Source organism: Chaetodon trifascialis, chromosome 3 (genome assembly GCF_039877785.1).
Source record: "Chaetodon trifascialis isolate fChaTrf1 chromosome 3, fChaTrf1.hap1, whole genome shotgun sequence".
NCBI lineage: Eukaryota > Metazoa > Chordata > Actinopteri > Chaetodontiformes > Chaetodontidae > Chaetodon > Chaetodon trifascialis.
Window position 1 is genome coordinate 4,606,995 of NC_092058.1, and position 24,219 is coordinate 4,631,213.

The following is a 24,219-nucleotide window of genomic DNA, read 5'->3' on the forward strand; positions in this document are numbered from 1 at the left end:
TTTTTTTTTATGCTTGATATAATACACAGTTTAACACGATGAGAGGAAAAACTTTATTTAAATTAAAACCAAAGCAATAATGTAGCAGTGAGCATGTTCAGCACTGCGACAAGAGGCCAAACAGACGGCAGCAGGTACACAGTATGAACGCCTCAGCCTGCGTCCGACAGCTAAACAGAACACTGAGAGCAGCGATACACAAGGAAACTCAAAGACGCCGTCGCCCGTTCAATGAGTAATAAAGTTATCGCCTGAAAAACTGATCCTCCACCAGCGCTCCGCATCGCTTACAGCCTCACTGCTGGAAATACTGACCACCTCTGCTTGCATCACCTTGTGTATCACCACGTTTTTAATCAGCATGTCATCACAAAAACTACACACCTATCGCACACCACAGATTTTCTTTCATTCGGCCGACACGCATACATCCCGGTTATTCTACCCTTTGGAAACTTTCAGCATTTTGTTTTTATTCGTTAAAATTTGTGTGTGAACTTAATGCTTGGAGAGAAAACAAAAACTAACAGCAACCCATGCACAGGAAAAAACAAAGTTCAGATGGTGAGTGTGGCGGTGGGGGGAGAGGAGGGGGCAGATGCAGGGCACAGAGGGGAACAACAGGACAGTTTCTCAGCTGTCTGTGTGGCTATGGCAGAGGAGGAACTATTCACAGCATCGTTACTGATTGTCCAGTGTGTGTGCTCTCCTGGTTGAGGGTAGCGTTACGTGTGCAGAGCCAAAGTGGCGACAGTTATATCAGGCTGGACTGAGGAAGGTTTGTCGTTCCTACGGGGAAAAACACCACCCGTCCGGTGAAGTTAGTCAACGACCAGAAACAGCACGAACTGAGAAGCAAACACAGCTGCTCGAGAAACAGCTGTCAGGAGGGATCGGTGACGCCTGGCAGTTTGAGGTGGACAACGTTTGCTTTCTAACGGGATGAACTTACAGGTTTTTGGACAAAGTGACGTTTCTCTTGAACAACGCTGGAATCAAACACTTGAGAGGGCGAGAAAGGAACCAGAATACTGAAACGCAGTGGTCGTTCAGGGCTCCGTCACGCCCAGCTTTCATTCAAGTGCTGGAATGAAAAGTTGCTCAAACTGAAATTCCTTTAACACCAAGTTCACACATGTCCTTGCTTTAGTGTTTCAAGTTTGAATACCTCTTCCCTTCCGTTATATAAAGTACACATGACGTCTCCTCTGACATCACTCCTCCCATCCTCCTACCACCTGAAATTCAAGTCTGTCTTTACAGCATAGCACAACATCCTCCATAATCCTCCAGAACAGGCTCTTCCACTCCTCCATACCGCCTTTGGCCTAGCGCTCTCTGTATTCGCTGTGTTCCCTTCCAGCAGTCCTTCAACACCCAACACCGCCTCTACGCTGCCCTCCCTCCCCCAAAGTGTAGTCCATCCACTCTTACAGCATGGCAGTAATCCCCAGTAGTGCCTCGCCACCTTTCGCCACCCACCCGACCCCCCTCCTCGAACCCCTTTTCTCTCCTAGGTCCCGACAATCGCCGGGTCGTGGGCAGCGTCCGGCAGTGCGGCATCCTGGCAGTGGTAGAGGAAGCAGTTGCCCCAGCAACTATAGCAGATGAGGAAGAGGGCAGCCAGGAAGACCAAGGCACAGATGGTGCAGGGCTTCCTCTCCAGCAGGAAGCTGAGCAGGTAGAAGCCCATGAACATGGAGTGGTTGAACCACAGCGCCGGGTTCAGCGGCTTGGGGATGAGCAGCACAGGGAGCAGCCACTGTAGGCAATACATCTTTACAGAGGACGTTGGCAGAAGCTCTCTGTGGGTCAGTTCAGTCCTGGGCTGTTTTCAGGTCTGTGAAGGAAAACAGGCCTCGGCAGGTAAGCTATGGGAGGGTCGTCCTATCCGGCAGAGCTGGGGTGATGGAGGAACAGGTTGAAGAAGCCAGATGTCAGTGTCGTCAGGTCATCCCTGGAAACAGCAGAGGACAGGTCAGGGAAAATCTGAGGATTTCAAATCCCAAACTAAGACTGGCACCGTTTGGCCTGCTAGAAAATAGTGAAAATCGCAAATATACTCAATTTACTGTCACTTATGACAAAGAAAACCAGCACATCTTCATACCCGAGAGGCTGGAATAAGGGAGTGTTTTTGCTGCTGATTGGCTAATCAACAGATTAATTACTAATTGAAATAACTGTCAGTTGCAACCCTATAACACACACTTTTAACATGCCAGTCAGGGACATTTGTGCTGCCCATGCTGGTATATTGGTATATTTATAGACTATCAAATTACAGGTTATAATCCACTTGACATGCAGGTCAGTCAGGATTTCAGACATGCAACATTACTGGGATGGCAGCTGCTCAGTGAAGGGCACTATGATAAATGATTACACAGCGTCCCAGCCCACATTAATCACTTCCAAAGCAAATACTTTGCCAACTACTTGCATGGTTAACTTCCTTGTAAGGGCCCGATTCCCTGAAGTTAGCCGCTCGGCTAACGTTAATTAGCTTCACGCAAACGTTCAGTAAACCAACAATATAATATAATAAACAATGTACGGATATGAGGCTGCTAACAAGAAGTATCTGACCACGCTGTTATGGTTGACTTTGAATCAAATGAAACAAAACAATGGACGTTAAAGTCAGACGGAGTCCAAATCTGCGCTGAGCTGAAGTTAAAGCAGCCGGTTTCAACAAGAAAACTGGCTGCGGCTGGCTGAAGGACAAAAGCGGAGTTAACGTCCCGTCAGTGACAGCTGCTAGCATCCCCCAGGCTGCCTCATGGCTGCCCAACTTCACAGCAAAACCATGTTCAAATAACCGTCCTGCGTTAGTGTTGACTAGCTGGTAAACGGGCTCGTTAGGCTGCATCCAGCTGGAGAAACTGGCTTAACTGTCAGTTATACCGAAGGTAGGTCGTTAACAGTAGGCTGATTAACGTTACAGCTTGTTAAACAACGTTACTCGGGTTAGTTCTTTATCTAGCTGGTTAGCTAAGTCACTTGGCGTTAAGATCACTGGTCTTAATGCTAGCTGACAGGGAAAATCCAAGTTATTTAAGGCCACCGCATTCTCCAACACACGGACAGAAGGGCACAACCAAACTCCATTTAAAAATCGACCAATTTAATGCTGCCAGGGATTTAAGTGGCCGCAAATGCATGACGAGACGTCACACAAAATAGTTTTGGCCCAAAATAAATACTGAAAGTACAACAAACTCTTTTTGTTGTGAACTAATTTTAACATTTAAAACGGTCTCGTGTATAATCGCCTTCAAAAACCCATCGCAGTGGGCGGAACGTAAGCAAGCAGCGTGAGCCAGTTCTAAAAGTAGAACTGAATTATTGTGCTTGTTGGTGGAGCTCGGCTTGACACAAAATATGTGAACAATTCAGACGAAATGTAACGTTACGGCACGCTTTGTAAGTTATGAGCAGGTCCACGGTAAACGACCAGCTTGGAACGGAGTCTGGTATGAACGTGTTTCTCTGTAAACCAAAGAACTACACGGACCGGAGGCTAGATAGCTTACCAGAGGCTAGCTAGCGAATGCATTGTTCCGCCGGCCTAACTATAAACAATGCAGCTAACGTTAGATATCAAAGTGGCGCAAATTGGCGTATTTTAAGAGCTGGCCTCTGTGTTTGAACGAATATGTAAAAACAAACAAACCTGACATGTTTAGGGCTCATTCTCAGCTGACAGAAACCATGAACACCACTTCGATCTCAACAACTGACTGCGTGCGTAGCTGCTAGCTAGCACATTAGCTAACAAACAGCAGTAGCTGAACGGCCCCTGACGCGCAGGCCGAGCGGAGAGGTTTGGAGGACTGTGGACTTCTTCGTTGAATACATTTCCGGCAGGCTGTGCGCTACGAACTGTAATGCTGCCCTCTACCGTAATTTAAACAAAAATGCGTCAGTGCGTATCCCATTAGAAGCGCCACGCCGAATCCCCGAAAACCATCAGTGAATATTTGCAATAAACAAGCTCTTATTTGATTTACATATTGATTAGCTGAGTCAAGCAATGATTAATCCATCTGAGGCTCTGGGAGGAACAAGAAGGAAACCACACAACTTCTATCACATCTGGTCCAAATTAACTGGCAGAGATTGAAACTGCTTAATTTGGACCAATAATGCAGTTAACCCAGTTTGATCCCCCTAAGCAGGGATGGGAGTTGGTCTAAAAGCATCAACACGAGGATCCCAAGAAGTCTTTTAATCCAACCAACCACAGATGAAACCTTGTTTAAAATGTGTGGGTTTTTTCCCTATCCTACAAACACAAGAAAACATATCATCCATCTATTCATTTATTTTCAAGGCCCCGTTATCCAGCTGAGAGCTGCGGAAATGACAAAGAAATCAGATTTTCTCCAAACTTTATTTCCCACATTTAACTTATTACACAGACAGCCAAAAGAGTGAGACAGTATGTGATCAAAATGCATATAAATAGGCATACAAAAACAATGTGTAAAATAAGTAAACTGAAATAATCACAGTGTGATTATTGATTGGACTAAAGTCAAAGTTAAAGGAGAAAAGCTGATTATTATCGACTGCTTTTAGTGATCAAATAGAAGAAAAATGTTTGCTTTCTTTCAACTGTAGAAAACTTAAAACTCCAGTTCTGTCTGAAAGATAAAAAGACAGTAATTCTTCTTCCACTGGTGAAAAGTACATGTACTCGATTGCTGCACTTCAGAACAAGTTTAAGTTCAAGTACTTTACTTGAGCATTTCCATTTTCTGTTGCTTTATACTTCTACTCGTCTACATTTCAGAGATCTTAATCTCTCATACTGTCCAGAAGTATATAAAGTATTTAAAATGGAATTTCCCCTTGCGGACTAATAAAGGAATATTGAACTGAATCATGCTGGACTCAGTCTTTGTAATGTAATCTGCAGCAGCAACATTTTTCATCTTCTTACATTCTTCTGATCATAACGAGCGGCTCAAAGATAAATTATTCATCGGACTCGGCCACAGAAATGTCTCCTGACACTTTCCACTTTGTGCTCCAGACTGTGAATCAGTGTGTGTGTGTGTGTGTGTGTGTGTGTGTGTGTGTGTGTGTGTGTGTGTGTGTGTGTGTGTGTGTGTGTGTGTGTGTGTGTGTGTGTGTGTGTGTGTGTGCTCTCTGGTGCTGAAGTGGTCGAGTTTACTGTTATTAATCATAATGACAGAGATTCATCAATAACATCATTGTTAGTGAGAAAACATGCCCCCTGAAAGGCAGGGGTCTCTGCAGAGAGACAGTCATTCATGTTTTAGTTCATTTACAACAATTTCATGTGGCATGGACACATGTGTTTATTAAGATCCTAGAATGACAGTTTTCCTCTGCTCCTGTGGGGACAATTTCATATCAGCCTGTACTGTCTCCAACCTGGACATCCCAGCTGTGAGTCCCTGAGTCAAAGCCCTCAGAGCCCAGGACAATGTGATAACAGTCAAACCTCTCTGGGTTTTCAGGAACTTTCTGTCTCTGTCCTCGTCTCACACTGGTCAGATCTTCAGTCAGGATGAGTTCTGGATGAGCAGAGTTTGGATCCAGAATCACAGGACTGTAGGAGACCATCTTCTTCATCTTGTTCCAGATGTTGAAGGTCAGGTTGCCCAGGTGTTTGGCCACGTCTATCAGAGCTCCTGAGAGCAGCTGTGGATCATCCAGCAGGGGGCGCTGCTGGACTCTTTCCACTGCAGCTTTATAGCTCTGCAGGAATGAGACGTCTTCAGCTCTCAGCTCCTCCTCTGTGGCTCTGATTGTGTCTGAAAGAGCTGCTATGTCTCTGCTCAGAGCCTCAATGTGCTCCTTCATCATCTGGCTCTTCTGCTCCTCTTCCTCCCTCAGAGCGCTGATCCTGGCCTCTTCTTCATCTTGTAGAAACTGATGAAGCTTTTTAAAGTGCTCCCTCATCTTCCTCTCTGTGTGATGGGTCTGGACTTTAATCTATTTTGCTGTTTGATCGCAGTTTCCTTTAACTTGTTCAAAGAGCTTCAGTTTCTCCTGTAAGGGCTTCAGAGCTTTCTGGAGCTCCTCTCTGTGATCCTGTGCAGCTTCATCGATGGGTCTGAATCTGTGGTTGTTCTCACCAGGAACAACCAGGACGTCTTCTCTATAAGGTTATTTTTTTCACCTGTCTCAGTGATAGGTTTGAAACATCAGTAATCCAGTGTCCCCTCCTGTAGATGTCCTCCCTCTGTGAGACTTGTGTCTGAGGGTGATTATTATTATTATTTTATCTCCTCTCAGCAGAGGGATATCTTCTGTTTCCTGGTTTGTACCAAGAGCATCATGTAGACCAATAGTTTTCAAACTGGGGGGGTGCAGCAAGGCTAAATAATAATGCATCGTTCTTCTGCACTGCCAGCAAATCATGGACAAGTTTGTGAGAGCAGTGCCAGCTAAACGTGAAGCAGAAGATGAATCCACCAAATGTCACAACTACCAAAACAAAGACAGGAAAATATGACGAGGCATGTCCCAGCTTCACCAGTACAATGCTGGGTAACGAGGAGAGACCCCAGTGCGCTGTGTGTCTCAATATTAGCTTCTGACAGTATGAAGCAAACAATCGAAAACGCCGCTTGGAGACTTCACAGCCCGAACACAAAGAGAAGCCCATCGATTTCTCCAACTGTCCTTCACAGATGCTTTTCTGTGCCTTCAAATGCTCGACTCAGCAAAAACACTCTTCAGCTGAACAGAAGAGCAGAATTCATTAATAGTGAGGTGGAAACATCAGAACTGTTCACAACATTTTGTTTTAATTACAATATTTTCTTATCATATTTCTCTATTAGTAATTGAAGTCTTAAATAGATTTTCTCAATCCATTTGACTCCTGCTTTAATGTTTAAAGGGCAAACACTTGATAAATAATAATAAAGGCAAACTTCATTAATGCAGCTCAATGTGCTTTAGAGCAAAGAAATCACGTAGACATAGAAGACAGAGACTGAACATAAAAACAGGGATAGGAATGAATGGAAAAAGAAAAAGGATGAAAATAGAATGAAGAGAAAGCAGAACTTCTGCTTCCCACTTCAATTTATCCTCCTGCAGCATCTTAAGAGGGTGGACACAATAATACAAACACCTCACAATATTAAATCCATCATCACAACAAGCAAAATATGACCAGAGACTAATTAAAAGATTTAGAATTAAAAGACAAATCCCCTTTTCAGAGAAGAATAAATATAAACAAATGATTGTTAAAAGCAAATTTTTTAAACGTTTAGTAGCTTAATAAGTCATAAAGACGCCAACAGAGTAGTTTAACAACACTGTTTACTTTGTCTTCAGTGTCTAAGGAGCAACGATGCTGATAAAGAGAAAAAGCTCCACCTCTCGCCAGACTGCTTTTGGACACGAAAGCAGGAAATGTTTGTTTTAAGGAGGGAGAGTGACACACGATTAGACTCAGAGTGACTAAGGACTTCAGCTGAAAGAGAACAGAAACCTGCAGCTTCAACCTGCCGCTGTGAACGTGAGTTTTACTTTAAGAAACACAACTTTAAACGAGGGGAGCCACAGTTGATGTGACGTTTGTGCTCTCGTCCTGGTGTGTTTTCAGCGTTGCTCAGGGAGGAAATGGCTTCCCGATCGGAGCAGGATCTCTCCTGTCCTGTCTGCCACGACATCTTCAGAGATCCTGTCGTCCTGTCATGCAGCCACAGCTTCTGTAAGGACTGTGTGCAGAGCTGGTGGAGAGAGAAACAAAAACAGGACTGTCCAATTTGTAAGAGGCGATCATCGAAGACTCAACCACCGGTGAGTTTGGTGTTGAGGAACCTGTGTGAGGCCTTCTTACTGAAGAGAGATCAGAGATCTTCAGCAGGATCTGGGGCTCTCTGCAGTCTGCACTCTGAGAAACTCAAACTCTTCTGTCTGGACCATCAGCAGCCAGTATGTGTCGTGTGTCGAGTTTCCAAAATACACAACAACCACAGATTCAGACCCATCGATGAAGCTGCACAGGACCACCGAGAGAAAGCCCTGAAGCCCTTACAGGAGAAACTGAAGCTCTTTGAGCAAGTTAAAGGAAACTGTGATCAAACAGCAAAATACATTAAGGTCCAGGCCCGACACACAGAGAGGCAGATTAAGGAGCACTTTAAGAAGCTTCATCAGTTTCTACAAGATGAAGAGGAGGCCAGGATCAGCGCTCTGAGGGAGGAAGAGGAGCAGAAGAGTCAGATGATGAAGGAGCACATTGAGGATCTGAGCAGAGAGATAGCAGCTCTTTCAGACACAATCAGAGCCACAGAGGAGGAGCTGAGAGCTGAAGACGTCTCATTCCTGCAGAACTACAAGGCTGCAGTGGAAAGAGTCCAGCAGCGCCCCCTGCTGGATGATCCACAGCTGCTCTCAGGAGCTCTGATAGACGTGGCCAAACACGTGGGCAACCTGACCTTCAACATCTGGAACAAGATGAAGGAGATGGTCTCCTACAGTCCTGTGATTCTGGATCCAAACTCTGCTCATCCAGAACTCATCCTGACTGAAGATCTGACCAGTGTGAGACACGGAGAGAGACAGAAAGTTCCTGAAAACCCAGAGAGGTTTGACTGTTATCACATTGTCCTGGGCTCTGAGGGCTTTGACTCAGGGACTCACAGCTGGGATGTGCAGGTTGGAGACAGTACAGGCTGGGTCCTGGGTGTGGCAGCAGAGTCTGTTGACAGAAAGGGAAACACAGGCATGCAGTCTGGATTATGGGGTTTGGGGCTCTATAAAGGTGAATACACAGCATGCTCACTACCCGGTCCAGTCACAGTTGTGTCAGTGAAGCAGAAGCTCCAGAGAGTCAGAGTCAAACTGAACTGCAGCAGAGGGAAACTTTCACTGTCTGATCCAGATACTAACACACACATACACACCTTCACACACATTTTCACCAGCAGGCTTTTTCCGTACTTCAGTAATCTGAATAAACTCCCACTGAAGATCTCGCCAGTTCACGTCTCTGCAACAGTGAAGGGAGTAAGTTAAGAAGAAGATGATAATGTTTAGTGTGGCAGACCGAATTCAACGATCTGCAGGAGAATCTCAGCAAGGAGCTGGCTGAAGAACAAGATTACCAGGCCACAGCCGATCAGATGGAGGAGGAGGAGGAGGAGGAGGAAGAGAAGGATCTGCAAGACCTTGGCCTGAAGAGGGAGGAGAGGAAGAAGGGTCGCTTCGGGTTCCTCTTCTCTTTAGACAAGGAGGAGAAGAAGAAGCAAAAGGAGGAGAAGAAGAAGAAGGCAAAGGAGGAGGAGAAGAAGGCAAAGGAGGAGGAGAAGAAGAAGCAAAAGGAGGAGAAGAAGAAGCAAAAGGAGGAGAAGAAGAAGGCCTTCTTTGAGCCGGTGTCAGAGGAAGAAGTCGTGTGAAAGTGACTGTGAGGAAAAGGAGGAGGCTGCTGGTTGGTGGTGTAGGTCGGGTAACAGCAGCTCCCTTTTCCTCCCCCATCACCTCCCTGCTGTCTTCATCACCTCCTCCCATCTTTCTCCCTCCACCCCTCTCCCTCTTCCCTCTCCCTCTTCCTCACCCCTCTCTCCACCCACCAATGTAACTGACTCATTCTATGTATATCTGTTCAGGTTCAGGTGTGCTGAGTCACCTGTCTGTCATGTCAATATTAATTAGCTGTGCAGTAATCAATCTTCACCAGTGTTGAACAATTAATCAGCAGGTATAAAGAATCTGTACCAGCTCTGTGTGGAAAGTGTCCTGAGACAACTTCTGTTGTGATTTGGTGCTGTATAAATAAAGATGAAATTGAAATAAAGTTTATATGTTCGGTTATAATCATATGATTCCTCACTGATCTAAACTATTTCATATTGTGAATCTTTAGCATCTTTTTGGTTTTGCATTTGTTTGTGTATTCTGAATCTATTCATTGTGACTTGAGAAGAGCTGGTTTATTCACCAAATAGCTTTGCAGGGATAGTAATAGTAATATTTCTCGGTTTTATGACATCACATCCAACAAACGCAGCCCGAAGAGGGAGAAAAACACCACAAAAAGTGTTTGCTTAAAAATGGCCTTTTAATAGAAACCAACAGACAAATGAAAATGGAAAACACACATCTGACCCTCGATACAGATGGAAACTTAATTTGATACATAAAATCACCCCATTCATCCAAACAGGATGAATACATGAATTACCAAGCTGTGTTCAAAAGGCTGGAGGTGATTTTTACTGCGTAACAAACGGAAACAAAACGATGATATTTTGCTGTGAATAATGCGTCTTGAGGCACTGCGAGCTCCTCGAGCTCAAAGTTCAGTATCAGTATCCAGGCTGGAGGCGCCAAGTCGAACTCAAAACAACCAAATAAAGGCCAAAATGTATTAACCCTCGAATAAAGACACATGGAATAAGTTTGTAGGATGTTCATTTTAATCTGGAGATTTTATTTTCAACTCTTCCACTGATGGTGGAAGTACTCAATTAACTGACGAAAACTTTATTGGAACCCAGTTTGCTAATTGTTCTTTCTTACTTTCTCACTTTCTTTGCAATTACAGCATCTCAAATGTGGCTTAATCCTCCATGATGACAACCAACAATGGTTTACAAATCTAAATTATACTGAAAAAACATATGAACAGTTGAAATCAACATGAGTTCATTTTACAGTGCATTATTACTCTTATGTGACTTCTTTTAAAACAAAACGCAGAAGTGAATGTTACTGTCTGTCTTATTGTCTTATTGTGAAAGTTACAGAAGTGGTGGATTCGTGTGGAAGTAACATCCAATGGTAACACCACACCAATGCAAACAGGCCTTAAAAACCAGTGCCGCTTATTTGTCATTCAACATCACATTATTGTTCACAGTGAAACTGATGCCGTAAAATCAGTATTTTCAGTGAGAGGAATTATAGAAAAAATATATGCTTCTCTGTTGTTTTGTTGAGTATAAAAGCTTTTCATAATCATCAAAGATTTACAAAGATATCACGTAGGTACAGCTGCTTCGTGCATGATTCAGAATCTTATTCACATTGAAACATAAAGCACCGTAGTCACAAAACAGCAAACCCACAATTAACATCTGCTGAACATGATATAAAGAAAGAAGCAGGATAGAACTTTAAAGAGTGACTGTAGTGCTGCAGAATTAAACAGATGGCAGAAAACAGTAAAATACATGTTAATCACCTCCATTGTACTCTGCCGGACAGCGTGAAGAGGAGGCACGGCGTGTCGATTTGGTCATGCATGAAGCTGATTGGCTACACTTTAACCAGGAAGTCACTGTAGTGATCGAGGATAATTGTGAGGATTTCTTCTCGTCCTTTTCTTCCTCTTCACTTCCTCTCGTCTACCTTCCACCGCGGGATGTGAGTAATGGGAGGCAGAAGCTGAGCCGTTTGATTGGACGAGCCTGAACGTGTTAAGCAGCTATTTAAAAGTAATATGGATGTACAGTATTTACCATAATCCTGATACTTCCCAGTTCTAAAATGAAGGTCAAACCAGTGTAATGATTGTAGCTTATCACAGATATATCAATGCGTGTGTCAACGATTAATCAATTAATTGATTAGTTGCCAACTATAAAGTTAATTACCAACATTATGATAATTAGAACTACTTGATTAATCAGTGTGATTAATAAAAAAAGAGTCAAAATTCTCTGCTTCCAGGTTTTCGAGTATGAAAATCTTCTGCTTTAGTCCTTAATGAGAGTAAACTGAATATCTCAAAACAAAACAAGACATTTGAGGGCAAACAACTAATCGATTAATCGAGAAAATACTCAACAGATTATTTGGCAATGAAATACAGAATATGTGGAAAGTATGTTTTCATATGTTTTGAAAGAGTGCCGTCGTTCCATCATCTGACCACCAGAGGTCACATATAGTCACGGCTGCGTTAACTGCTTGCAGAACAGCTGCCAGTTGGTAAACGTGCATATTTCAAGCTTCTTACTTTACAAGCCAGATGCACCATCTACAGCATCTCTTTCTCATTCTCCATCCATCTCTCCAACTTAGACCTGACGTGACGTGTATTTCTGCAGGATTTGGTATTGTTGGTATTTCTCAAGCTGCTCTTAGCCGAATCCTAACCCTCAGGTTGGAGACTTTTTGGCCCAAAAAGATCTGCGGTAGATCTAATAAGATATCATACCCATCCAAACTAGTGCGAGTCCAGTCCTGCAAGTCCACTTGTTGCCTGTTTCACACCCAGCAACTACTCTGATTTCTGGAAAACATGAGTTGTGGCTTTTGTTTGCAGCAGTTCCTGCTGTAGATCTGGATCCATCAGCTTGGATCTGATCAGAGTTGGTTAGTTTGTTTCTGTTCATTCAACCTTCCAGTCCAAAATCTGCTACGAATTCAGAACGCAAACCTCTGCACCTGTCTGTGTGGTCACATGTCTGTCCACCCATCTGTCCATTAATCTGTCTGCGGGTAAAGCCCCTTCTTCCTTTCCCCACCCCTCCCCCTGTCTCTTGGCGAGGTCACTAGCGATAGCCAGCGCTCCTCCTTTGAGGAACCTGACAAAGTTCTCGCCAACCAACGGCCCCATGGCGTACATGCCCGGCCCGTCTGCCGCAACCACGTGGTTTGTGAAAGGGTCCACCTCAATTGGGTTCCTCCGGCACGTGATTGTCTCCTTGGGGTTGAGGCCAAGTGGACGCCCATTGTCATCCAGGAAGGAAAGGTTGGGGTGAGCGCCAATCAGAACCAGCACCTTGGAGACCTGAACCACCGTCTGCTGGCCAGAGTCTGACTCAAGGACGCACTTCTGGTCAGGTCGGAAGGCTACGACCCTGTGGCGTGGGAAGCTCAGGTAACCCGGGTAGGAGGAGGGAGATGAAGAGGTAGTGGAGGAGGATGGAGTGAGGGAGGAAGGAGAGGAAGGGGGGTTCTGAGCGTGGTCCTGTGGTGGAGGGCTCGGCTGGTACTGCTGCTGCGTCATCATCTGGTGAATCTGGAAGCAAGGGACAGGAAAGCATGAGATGTAGGTTGGTGTACAATTTATTTTTTTTTATCCGGAAACATTTTAATAAAGTTACTGAATACTGGCAAACGATGAGCTATCAGCAGATTCAGGCATCAAACTCTCCTCACCTTGTGGTACTCTGGGTAGAGCAGTTTGGGCAGCTGGTTGAAGATGAGGCCAGGGTCGGTGACAGAGCGTCTGAAGGCGTGGTAGATAGGCGTGTTAAGATGGTGGGCAGCCAGTACCGCATCAGCCGCCGTAAGCCCTGCCCCCACAACTAGCACCGGGTCTGACGACTGGTCGAGCTCGCCGCGAGAGATGGCTGCCTCCAGCTCCCAGAAAGAGTGGGAGATGAAGGGCAGGGACTCGCCTTCCACGCCAAGCCTAGCTGGGATATCATGGGTCCCCGTTGCTAGAACCACATTGTGGGCCAAAAGGGAGAAAGGTACCTCCTCCGGAACAGAACCATCTATTAGCAGGAGGAAAGCAGGAGGTGAGTATGTGGCACGTTCTTTCATTTTGAGAAAACATGATACTACACTTATCAGGAGTGTTTTCGTTCACCGTACCTCCCAGCACTTCCCCCTCTCTGTGCTGCAGTCCCGTCACTCTCCAGCAGGGCGGCGCCCCTTCCTGGCTGCCAGGCTGTCTGGTTACCGAGGTGACAGTGGTCCCACATGCAAAGTTCTGCTCCAAAGACATCTGGGAAACGTAGTGTTGATAGTAGGAGGCTATCTCTGCTGGTGTAGCACGGTCATTTCGCACATTCCTGTCACAAAATAAAGATGAAATGCCTTTAAATACAAAATATATACATATAATATGTTTAAAAAACAACAAACTTTATTTTTATGTATGATCAGGGCACTAAGGCTAACAAATCGTTTTACAGAATATTTACTAGAGGTCCAACTAAAATCAGTTATAAAGGTGACAAATTGTCAAATTATGTAAATCAGGTTAAATCAAGTTGTCAGCTAGCTTGAAACATTAGATTGTCAGCTAGTTAATGCTTTGTTCAGGTGGTATAAACAACCTTTAAGTCCAGGTTGTCACCTTTTTGCTCAGGTCGTCAGCTAGCTAACAACATGTAAGTCCAAGATGTCAACTAGTTTAAAATGTGTGACTCATATTGTCAGCTAGCTAACATTTTGTTCAGCTGACGGAAAGGGTAATGAAAAGTCCTACAAGTGGAGTATGTCATGTTTTATCGACCCCGTCCCGTGTTTAACACATGTAACGAGTGGTTATGCGAGTCATGTGTAGTGTTTACCGTGGACAGACCTGCGTTTGTCTCTCATCCAGTCCTTCAGTTTGAGTCCAGGAAGCTCCATCCAGTTAGCCAGGCTCAGAGTTAGCATGGAGCCCTCCATAGCCTGAGAACAGCACACACCATTAAAATCACGCAGCTGTACTCATCTGTTGTACTGTTTTTAACATATTCTGGGAAAGAGCAAAGTTTCGGGCGTCAAATGTTGAGTTTCAGTTATGTTCGCCTTGTGACATGTGCACACTGCATTGTCTGTCTGTGCAAATATGAAACAAAGCCTGTTTGCATACATTACCATAATGTGTTCTAGGTAAATTTGCCTTCATGTACGCTTCATGTACACAGACAAAGACCGTGTTGTGTATTGGGTTTTAGCATTACAAATTGTAATTGTAAAAAAGGTAAATGTGATATTTGCATGATTTTACAGCCAAAACAAACAAACAAAAAAAAGATATACGTACATGCCAGGCGCCTCCAGGCTGACCCTTCCCCAGCACCAGGTGAGGGATGGCACGCTCTGGCTCGTAGCGCCATTCCAACGGAGATGTGTATTCCAACCCGAAGTCACTGTCAGGGAGCAGCAGCGAATCAAAGAGCACGGCCACGGGATTGGATGATCGTCCCTCCAACCCCTCGCACAGGTACTCTAGGTCCTGCAGAGACAGGCCAAGAGGCACCGTGAGGAACATTTATGGCTCTTCATTGAATTGAAACACTAACTTTTATTTTTTTTACAAAAACAACCTACTGCATAGGTTTGTGTGTGTGTTACCTGCTCTAGCAGCGACAGGTGAGGGTGCTCTCCCAGCTTGCTGTGCAGCAGGGGGTTAGGGTGTGATGCCTCAGGTGACAGGTAGGGGGTGTAACCTGACAACAGGTATGACAGACAGATCCCTGATGGGCCATTACCTGGGAAACAGAAAGAGAGAGACACAGAGAGAGATGAGTTTCAGAGGGACTATTGGGTTGTTGGAGCTAAGCAACGTGATTGGTTTCCAATTGCACTGACCCTCTACATAACGCTCAGGCAGCTGAGTTATTGTGAGCACAGTGCATGTCAGCAGATAACGCTTTAGTTACGCCTGCAGTAAGTGGGAAGTTTGCTTTTGATCAGTCTTCTGTGTTTTCAAAAACTCTGTTAAAAGGAACAGCTAAAACACAAACAGCTACAACTTCATATATATATATATCCATTGCAGTGCACACAGTGTGAAACTCATTGGGACAGCAGAATGACTCAGCAAGTTTGACTGCTTCATATTAACCGATGCAATGACTCAGCAAGAACACATACACAGAAGCCAAATGCAGAACAGTAAAAACTCTTATTCGCCGGCTCGTAATGACTAACGCATATCACACTGTCGCTTTTCAGAGAAGCAGCTGAATGAGGTCACATTTTGACGCCATTAACACAGAGAAAAAAAACATAATTTTGTAACTGTAAAAACCTTTGTGGCAAACAGTAACCACTTCATTTTTTGTGTATTTAACCTTATCTTGTGGGTTTATAGAGATACCCAGAAATGTGTCTGGGAATTAAAAATCAGTAACAAAATGTGTAAAATGTGTAATTTTCATCATTCATAAAACAATGTTTCATGGGTAATGCTTCTTCTTTCCTCTGGTGAGTTTCTAGCCTGGCTGACACTTTCACTGTAAACACGCAGGTTTAATAAAGAGCATCCTCAAGTTCAGACAAACACTTTGAAGCACTTTACCACATACTTGTGTGCGCTGCTTCCCCACTGCTTTCTGTGGCTGTGTCAACACTTCCTGCTGTGTAGCATTCAGCCTGTGTGCAATCAATCGCAATCACTGAGCTAATGTTCATCCCGGCACTTTCTGCTACTGTTCTACTGTGTTTTACTTCCTAGACTGAAATCATGATCTTTGTATCGAACTATTTTCCACAGCTGTGCAAAAAAACCTCATATTTGTTTTTTCACTGAAATATTAAACATTATTTTTGAACTTTCAACTATTTTCTCGCATCCAGTTGCACTTGAGACGGCTGATCCTTCACTGTAAACTGCATGACTGCATTTGTGTTTGTCAAGTTTACTTCACAGTTACCTGGTAATAAAGGTGTGAGTGTGAACTATTTGGACAACTGTTGTTTAATGGTGCGTTCAGGTGCTTCCTCTAGTGACTAAGTACAGTTATGCATGTGTGCATTTGACACCCGAGTGTGTGTGTGTGTGTGTGTGTGTGTGTGTGTGTGTGTGTGTGTGTGTGTGTGTGTGTGTGTGTGTGTGTGTTTCTTACCGATGATCACCACAGGCAAAATCTCTCCAGGGACAATTTCTTTATCATGAAGATCCATCGTGCCTAAGGAGAGAAAAACATTATCATTATTATTATTTCTATCATTATCCCAACATTATATAACATATACGTTAATCATAAAACAATATTATTAGAACTACATGTTATTAAACATTATCTAAGACTGAGAAATTGGAGTAAGGTTGACTGAGTTAATCATTGCCAGTCAGCAGTCACAATGGTCAGTCAGTACATTTCCATTGACCTCTGACTGACACACACACCCACACACACACACACACACACACACACACACACACACACACACACACACACACACACACACACACACACACACACACACACACACACACACACTTCCCGTCTGACCTCACAGTTTAACATAGCAACATGACCTCAAGTAAACAAAGACACCCAGACATGCCCGTCGCACACACACTTAAAACCACATACATAGCGCGTGTGCGTGTGCATGTGCATGTGCATGTGCATGTGTGTGTGCGTGACCTCAGGGAGGGGTGAAGAACTCTACGCAGGCAGATGAAAGAGGGAGATAAAAGAATTAACAATTTATTGTCCAGAATGGACAGAGACAGAAGATGTTTCAACTGTTTCTTTTTTTGCTTTATAGCAGGTATCTATACATGTGCCCTGTCACGTATCACTACAGACACAGTGATCAACTCAATAAACTCATTCTTATATTTAACAGTGTTAACATCACATGGTTGATTTTGAGCATTGGCTGTTTAAAGATTTCTTTTCACTTCTGAAAATATTTTTACTGTGTGCAAAAAAAAAAAAAGATGGTTAAAATAAAAATTGCATCAATTTTTTTCTGAGTTTAGAGCGTAACGTTGTTTGGACGTGGACACGTTGCCTCATGCTAACAGCCCCAGGCCCTGCTGGCAGCAGTCAGACACATTTCACTGCAGCATGCATGTGCACAAACAGGAACACCTCGTCTCTAAAGTTAAACATGCATTTAAAAAGGAGTGCAGGTATTAAAAAAGCATCAGCAGCTACTTCAGCTACCTCAAGTCGCAAAGAAACAGAAACTGGACTCCTGCAACGAGGAGATATTAGCTTGAATCTGAGCTGCGCTCATTACCGTGTCTTTTCTCTTTTCTATAAAATACAGCATCAACAAATTTACCTGAATCAGTGCACCTGCTCTTTGCTTATTTGCAATTTTTACGAACTTCTTGCAGGTGCCATCCAAAAACTTTGGCTGTTGTTTGATATTTTTGATAAAAGCACTTATAAATGCCTGTTTTAGCATTGAAGTTATTTTAGGAAATACAAAACGCGTTGAAAAGTTCTCAAATATTAAAAGAACTTTTGCCTAAAATGAGGAACTACAGTATCTGATTAAAAGCAAACATGATAACATATCCGACCAGACATCTGATGCCATCTTTCAGCACACAACAATTAGTGATTTTCTGATATCCATGTGCTTCGTACCCGAGATGCGCTGAGGTCCCACACTCGACCAGCAAGAATAGAAGGGCTTAAATCTGCAAGTCCAAAGTTTTCTTGTGCAGCATTAGTGCGAGTGCACGCCGTCGCTTTCCACTGGAAGCTCATTCACCTTTTCCCTTCAGAGAAACAAACTGTCTCTGCTCCTCCACATCAAACCCAGCCGAGTGCAACAAGTTGTGGGAGGTGTTCGGGGTGGCGGGAGGGGTTGGAGGTAACATAATATAAAGCATGATGTCAACTGTGAGCTCACTCATATACACACTTGCAGAGAGAGGGGCGGCGGCGGCGGCGGGTGTCGGCTGCTTTTAACAATCTGCAGAGTCATGCTTACACAGGCGTTAAGTAATAAAAAAAAGAGCGGAGTAGCAGCAGAGAGTGAGAGGAGGAGCAGGAGGAGAAGAGGAGGAGAAAAGAGGAACAAATGAGGCAGAAGGAGTGAGGAAAAAGTTGGGAGAGATAAAGGGGATTACATAAGGACAGTGCAGAGGTTGGCAGCGAGCCCAGACCACACACACACACACACACACACACACACACACACACACACACACACACACACACACTGTACGTGACTACGTGCAGCCCTACTGGCATAGTTTCCTCGTGGAACTGACTTGACAGGAAAATAGATTTTCCTTCATTTTTTTGGCAGAAAACAGCTTTTCTGCCAAGAAAAGGTGACTAACCCCCAACTCACAGCGCAGACCCGCCGTGATCACAGGGAGTGGAGGCCATTGTGTTCTGTTCATTTTAAAATAGGATCATTTAGCTGCGTTCGGGATCAAAAACAGGATGAAAAATACTCAAACCGGGTGGAAAAACATTCTGACAGTCACTGAGCGTCTTGTCTTTCTCCTTCAGTTTCACTGGAAACAAACTGCGAGCTGAGAGCCATGTTTACTGTAAACGGTGCGTCGACTGGCTGCAGGAAAAAACAGTACCTTTATTGTGCAGGAATCAGGCTTTTTAGAGAAACTCCCTAACAAAGAAAACTGACATGCTGGTTAAAGGAGCAGTTCACTCAAATTACCAGTGACGTCTTTTCCCAGTAACTCCTCTCTCCACCTCCCCCCGACTAAACTTTTCATGTTGACAATTTCACAAATATATCTTCATGATTTTCTCTAAAAACTGCTCCAAAAATCATTTATAGACATACTGTGGAGTTCCAGCCAAGTACAGAGGCAACTATGCTTGCAGTTAATTTTAATTGCTGTTTTCACCTCATCATAATCATGACTTCATTATTTCATTATCTCGAGATAACAAAGCTTGCTTTCTCATGATGACAGGTTAAATCTCATTATCTCTGGAAAGCAAACGGCTGATTTCTTTCATTAAGCATTAACTGCATATGCTGCATTAAACAGGTTATATTATGACATTTTGAATCAACTTTTAACTTTAATTTTTATTCCTGCATTTACTGTGAGGTAACTTGTTTGTTTGAGTTTTCTTTGGTGTTTACATTGCGATGGCTGACAAACACTCAAAATATTTCCTCAGTGCAATCAGATAACACCACATCTAGAAAAAAATCTAGCTGCCAAACAGGTTAGGACTTTTGCTCACTTTTGCTGGTTGCATGGCTGCTGGCGACATACCTCAGTTTGACAGGTGCATCACATGGTTAACTTAGTAAAAACACACCTCTGACAGCAATGACTCAGCACTTCTTCCTTTAGTGTGCATGCATGACTGCTGTCATGTTCAGTCACAGCATGCATTTTGCATGCTAGTCATTACTGCGCTAAACATTTTAGCATATTAAAAATAATGTGCTTTACTGTGGCTGCAATAACATGCAGGTTGAGCTCTATGCACATACTCATAGAACTGGAGTTACATCCACTGACTAATCTCTTCCTCACTTTAACACTGATTCTGGCGATAGAAAGATGTGGAAGGTGACATTAAGAGCAAGTTTCTCTGTTGTTGGCTGCAAAAGCCATCAAAAAGTCATCATCTATTCCCACCATCCGAGGCAGGAAGACTATAGCTTGATGGAAATGTCCCCAAAACAACAACTGGACTACGTCTATACTTAGACTATACATGTGCGCGCTAATCATTTTACTTCCTAATACTTTGAAGGCCAATATAAAGCAGGATTTGCTTCAATACTGATGCTCAAGGATGGATTGACACCGACTCCAAAGTCAAAACCTGCAAATTCTGATATTTTTTATGTTGCTTTACTCCTTAATTTGCTGGTTAGTCTGTTGAATTTGGCATTAGCATGTTCCGTGCTAATGTGGCTAGTAGCATCTATTGTAGACCCACAGGCTGGAGCAGTGCTGGAGCTAACGCTATCTCCACACTTCATGCTGCAACACAAGCTTGGCTATTGTTATCACAGGAAAGCTGCTGTGTACTGCATCAGTATGCGTGTGTGTTGCTGCTGTGTGTAAATGTACTCGATAGACAAGCTCCATTGTATACTGACTGTTGTACTTATATAACATGCTTTGCAGTTTCTGCTAAATAAATCCTGAGATGCCTGATCCCGCCCCCGACAATGTTCAAAAGGGTGAAAAAAGGTAGAATGCTGTTTTGAGTTGAGTGTCCTTTTTGTTTTTGTAATAATGTGATAATCATTATGATGATGATTAATATATGATTAATCAGAATCATCAATCATTATCATTATATATATATATATATATATATGTTTTAGGATAGAATTGACTGTTCATATATATGTGTGTGTGTGTGTGTGTGTGTGTGTGTGTGTGTGTGTGTGTGTGTGTGTGTGCAATCAGCAAGCACTTGTTATGCCGAGCCTCAATCACCACACACAATCACAAACACTCTGGTCGTTTTGACTTCCTGTGATGATGATGATGACGATTTTAAATCAGTCTGCCATCTGCATTCAGAAGACTGAAACCACATCAAGACCTCAACGCAGATTAAGAATTTCAATCAAGAGTTAAAGACTTCCTTCAGTTTACTCGATATTCTGGGATTTGCTTGGCGATAAAAGCAGCTAACACCCCATGAGGCCACAGACCTGACCTGAATTCATTATTTGCTGAAAAATGTAGTTCTGAAGAATCAGTTCAGGCATTTTTTGTTTTCTTTTCTGAACAGAAAATGAGTTTTGTAGAAAAAATATTCCTCGAGAGGATCCAGCCCGAGTCATCCATGTGACTCACACAGGAGTCATATTCCCCTGCTGTAAATATAGCAAAGCCCAAGGTCTTACCCAGCCGGTGATGTTACTTCAATACAGAGACACCTCTTTAATTTGAGCCGTCATTCACATGAAGCAACGTCTCTGCCTGTAACACCTGCAGACACTTCAGAAGTGCTCCATATGGCACCTGTACTGAGGCCGTCTGAAATCATCCCCAGGCCGGCCGGCCCATCTGCCATCTGCACCGGCCAGACGGCTAATGAGATTTTAATGATCTGCCCACTGAACGACAAAAGGCCTGCTGGAATCTGTGGACGCAGGCAAACGTCCAGAGAAGAGGTTCCTTATAAACCTAATAAAGCGGTGTGTGGTGATACAAACTGTCTAATAAAGGTAACATCAAAGTATTAAATATACAAGCACATAACGTTTTTGTGATTTTGCTATTTAGGTTAAGGATTTCTCACTAGAAAATATATCTTATTTTTCTGACTTCAGAGTACTTTCTAATCCTCAGGCCTGTACAAATACCTTCAAATAAAAGGATCTGAGGAGGAAAACTACACTCAACTGCTCACAGCTGGTGTCCAGACTGACACCAGAAACGATGATGAGGGTCGCCGGCGCTCTTTCATTCATAAGCCAAAAGCTTTGGACCCATTGATATAAAGCAGAGAGGAAGCTGCAACACTGAAGTGGTGAACACAATAATGCATCAGTTATTATAATCCAGTAATAACAGACACTGCTCTGAGATGAGCCACTCTACACAGTGAGTACTTTAAAGAGTACTGAGTAGTATATTCTAACGCTCCTTATGCAGTTTCAGTCAAACTGCATAAGTAGCACTCTGCAGTACTGATAATTTTCCATGTGAGCAGGAAGCACTGGTCCCAGTCCTCCCACTGTGAGACTGGATGTGGAAGCAGCCTGCAGACGCAGCCCGCCCACCCGCCGGTGGACCCTCTGAGTCTCACCTCGGCGGTGGGAGCTGAGACCTGCACCCTCTGCGCACCGTCAAATCACAACCGCAGCGCAAATCGAGCTGAAATAACGCACATCTGACTCAAGCGGAACCCTCCGACCTGCAGACGCTCCCGCATGCGCGTAACGGATTCAAGATGAAGGTTACTCACAGATATTTCCAGTGATGCGGCTCTCAGGTCCTCTTCCAGCTTTCAGGGGAGAATTTCTTTATCTTTTGTTCCTCTGCTGCCTCTCAGTCTCTCATTCCGCAGTTTCGATCGTCGCTTTTAATCGGCTTCTTCCTCACATGTGCGTCTCAAGCCTCCAGCTGCCGCTTAACGCTGCACACACACGTTATATATCTCTACAGCCAGTCCAGCCCGCCAGCCAATCACCGGTGACCTCGCTCCCGGTACCCACGCCCCGCCCCCCCTGGCTGCCCTTACCCCGCCCTCACGCGCGCTAGGACAAAGATCGTCTATGTGCGCGTGATGGACACGGAACGAGGATGACGTAACGGGGCAGCTACTGTAAGCGTACTATACTTGTACTTCAATCGAGTATTTCTATTTTATGTCACGTTACACTTCCAGTCCACATTTCTGAGATAAATATTGATGTATTATTATAGATTAAGCAACCTGGCAGTTTGTAAATTTGTTAAAATAAGCCTCACCCTCACCAGTTTAGACACGAGTGCATCAGTAATTATCATTCAGTTTTATATACATATATATGTATATGTACATATATAAAAATAAAAAATTCTGAAGTATATTTTTATTTGAATAGTTTTGTACTTTTACACAAGTTACATTTTTAATACAGGAATTTTACTTGTGACAGAGTATTGTAACAATGTGGTAGTACTGCTTTTACTATGAATACTTCTACCTCCACTGTCTATTGGCAAATTTTATCAGGAAACACAGGGAGCAGTCAATGTCTGAGATATGTTATAAGCCTGTCTGTCTGTCTGTCTGTCTGTCTGTCTGTCTGTCTGTCTGTCTGTCTGTCTGTCTGTCTGTCTGTCACAAGCTGAGAGATAAAGAGCTAATCAGAATTAATAATTGAAATAACAAAACTGTGAGAGGAAAGTTTTAAAAATAATACACAATGATGTCAAAGCATGTCATGTATATTTTGGAGAAGACGCACACACAAACTAATGAACAAAGCTGTGAAAGAAAAGGCACAGATCAAAACGTTAGACACATGATCAGAAAGCCTGTTTCAGAAAACAGGCAGCCATTCAAACAGATGAGTTCCTCCAATATGGCTGCCAGATGTGTGTTACACCACGTGACACTTCATACATGACTGTGCATTGTTTTGTTACTGTGAAGTGATGTCAGCGTTGCAGTGCATTAGTTAGAACTGGACATGTTGTGTTAACAACCTTGGTGGTGGTGTCCGGAAATGGATACAGAGTGAGAGCTCTTGTTTTCTCCCGCTCTCAGATGGCCACACTGTCTCTGAGGCAGAGCGGTGCAGAACAAGAGTTTGGTCAATTTTCCAACAACTTACTCCTGTGACTGAAGAGGACTGCTGTTAATGTGATATAAGCTGACAGTTTGTTGTGTTAGCTTTATTTGTTAAAAAAGTTAACAGTTGAAATTACAGCCATGCAATTAATGTGCATCTGTCAACCAGTGGTCCTGACTGAAATATCGATTAGTTTTTGAGTGAAATGTCTGAATAACTACTGGATAAATTACTGTGAAAGTCGGTGTAGATATTCATGTTACCCACAGGATGAACTCTAATGACTCTGCTGATCTGTTCATTGTCATCAGGTCAACAAATCCCTGTAAAAACCAATAATAGGCCACTTAGCCTCAGCTCTACTTTGTGTCCAATGCTAGCAAGCATATGTTCAACAGCACTTGCTAAACATTAGCATGTTCAAATCATTTCCTTATATTTTGTCTTTATACTTTGTTTTGTAAAATCATGTAAAATGTTGTTTACTGAATGCTGTGCATATTCACTGTGCAGTAATGTTGTATTTTCTCCTTAATAAGATTTTCCATGATCTCAGTGGATGACAACTTGAATTTATGCTTGCTAACAATTGTTTCTGCC

At 43.4% G+C, this 24,219-nt stretch overlaps 3 protein-coding genes and 1 pseudogene across 3 annotated transcripts; 1 reads left to right on the top strand and 3 right to left on the bottom strand.

Annotated features, from left to right (window-relative positions):
- Positions 1-39: 39 nt before the first annotated feature.
- Positions 40-3,832, bottom strand: blcap (bladder cancer associated protein). Its single transcript, XM_070993049.1, has 2 exons — positions 3,677-3,832; positions 40-1,957 (listed from the first exon to the last, which is right to left on the bottom strand). Exon 2 carries the CDS (start codon positions 1,775-1,777, stop codon positions 1,514-1,516), a length of 264 nt encoding a protein of 87 aa, XP_070849150.1. The 5' UTR covers positions 1,778-1,957; positions 3,677-3,832; the 3' UTR covers positions 40-1,513.
- A 1,553-nt stretch (positions 3,833-5,385) lies between these two features.
- Positions 5,386-10,602, bottom strand: LOC139351253 (E3 ubiquitin-protein ligase TRIM35-like; annotated as a pseudogene).
- Positions 7,469-9,286, top strand: LOC139328803 (E3 ubiquitin-protein ligase TRIM35-like). Its single transcript, XM_070958827.1, has 2 exons — positions 7,469-7,513; positions 7,601-9,286. Exon 2 carries the CDS (start codon positions 7,618-7,620, stop codon positions 9,016-9,018), a length of 1,401 nt encoding a protein of 466 aa, XP_070814928.1. The 5' UTR covers positions 7,469-7,513; positions 7,601-7,617; the 3' UTR covers positions 9,019-9,286.
- Positions 10,045-22,510, bottom strand: osgn1 (oxidative stress induced growth inhibitor 1). Its single transcript, XM_070993036.1, has 8 exons — positions 22,305-22,510; positions 16,524-16,586; positions 15,028-15,164; positions 14,717-14,908; positions 14,267-14,358; positions 13,552-13,751; positions 13,111-13,451; positions 10,045-12,970 (listed from the first exon to the last, which is right to left on the bottom strand). Exons 2-8 carry the CDS (start codon positions 16,579-16,581, stop codon positions 12,365-12,367), a joined length of 1,626 nt encoding a protein of 541 aa, XP_070849137.1. The 5' UTR covers positions 16,582-16,586; positions 22,305-22,510; the 3' UTR covers positions 10,045-12,364.
- Between the last annotated feature and the right edge of the window lie 1,709 nt (positions 22,511-24,219).

Bases quoted from the DNA above. Each gene is read 5' to 3' on its own strand.
- blcap (XM_070993049.1), bottom strand. From the start codon at position 1,777: ATGTATTGCCTACAGTGGCTGCTCCCTGTGCTGCTCATCCCCAAGCCG.
- osgn1 (XM_070993036.1), bottom strand. From the start codon at position 16,581: ATGGATCTTCATGATAAAGAAATTGTCCCTGGAGAGATTTTGCCTGTG. The intron at 14,909-15,027 runs GTAACACACACA...CTGTCTCTGCAG, and splicing joins ACCTGTCGCTGCTAGAGCAG to GACCTAGAGTACCTGTGCGA. The intron at 13,752-14,266 runs GTCTGTCCACGG...ATTTTGTGACAG, and splicing joins TGGATGAGAGACAAACGCAG to GAATGTGCGAAATGACCGTG.
- LOC139328803 (XM_070958827.1), top strand. From the start codon at position 7,618: ATGGCTTCCCGATCGGAGCAGGATCTCTCCTGTCCTGTCTGCCACGAC.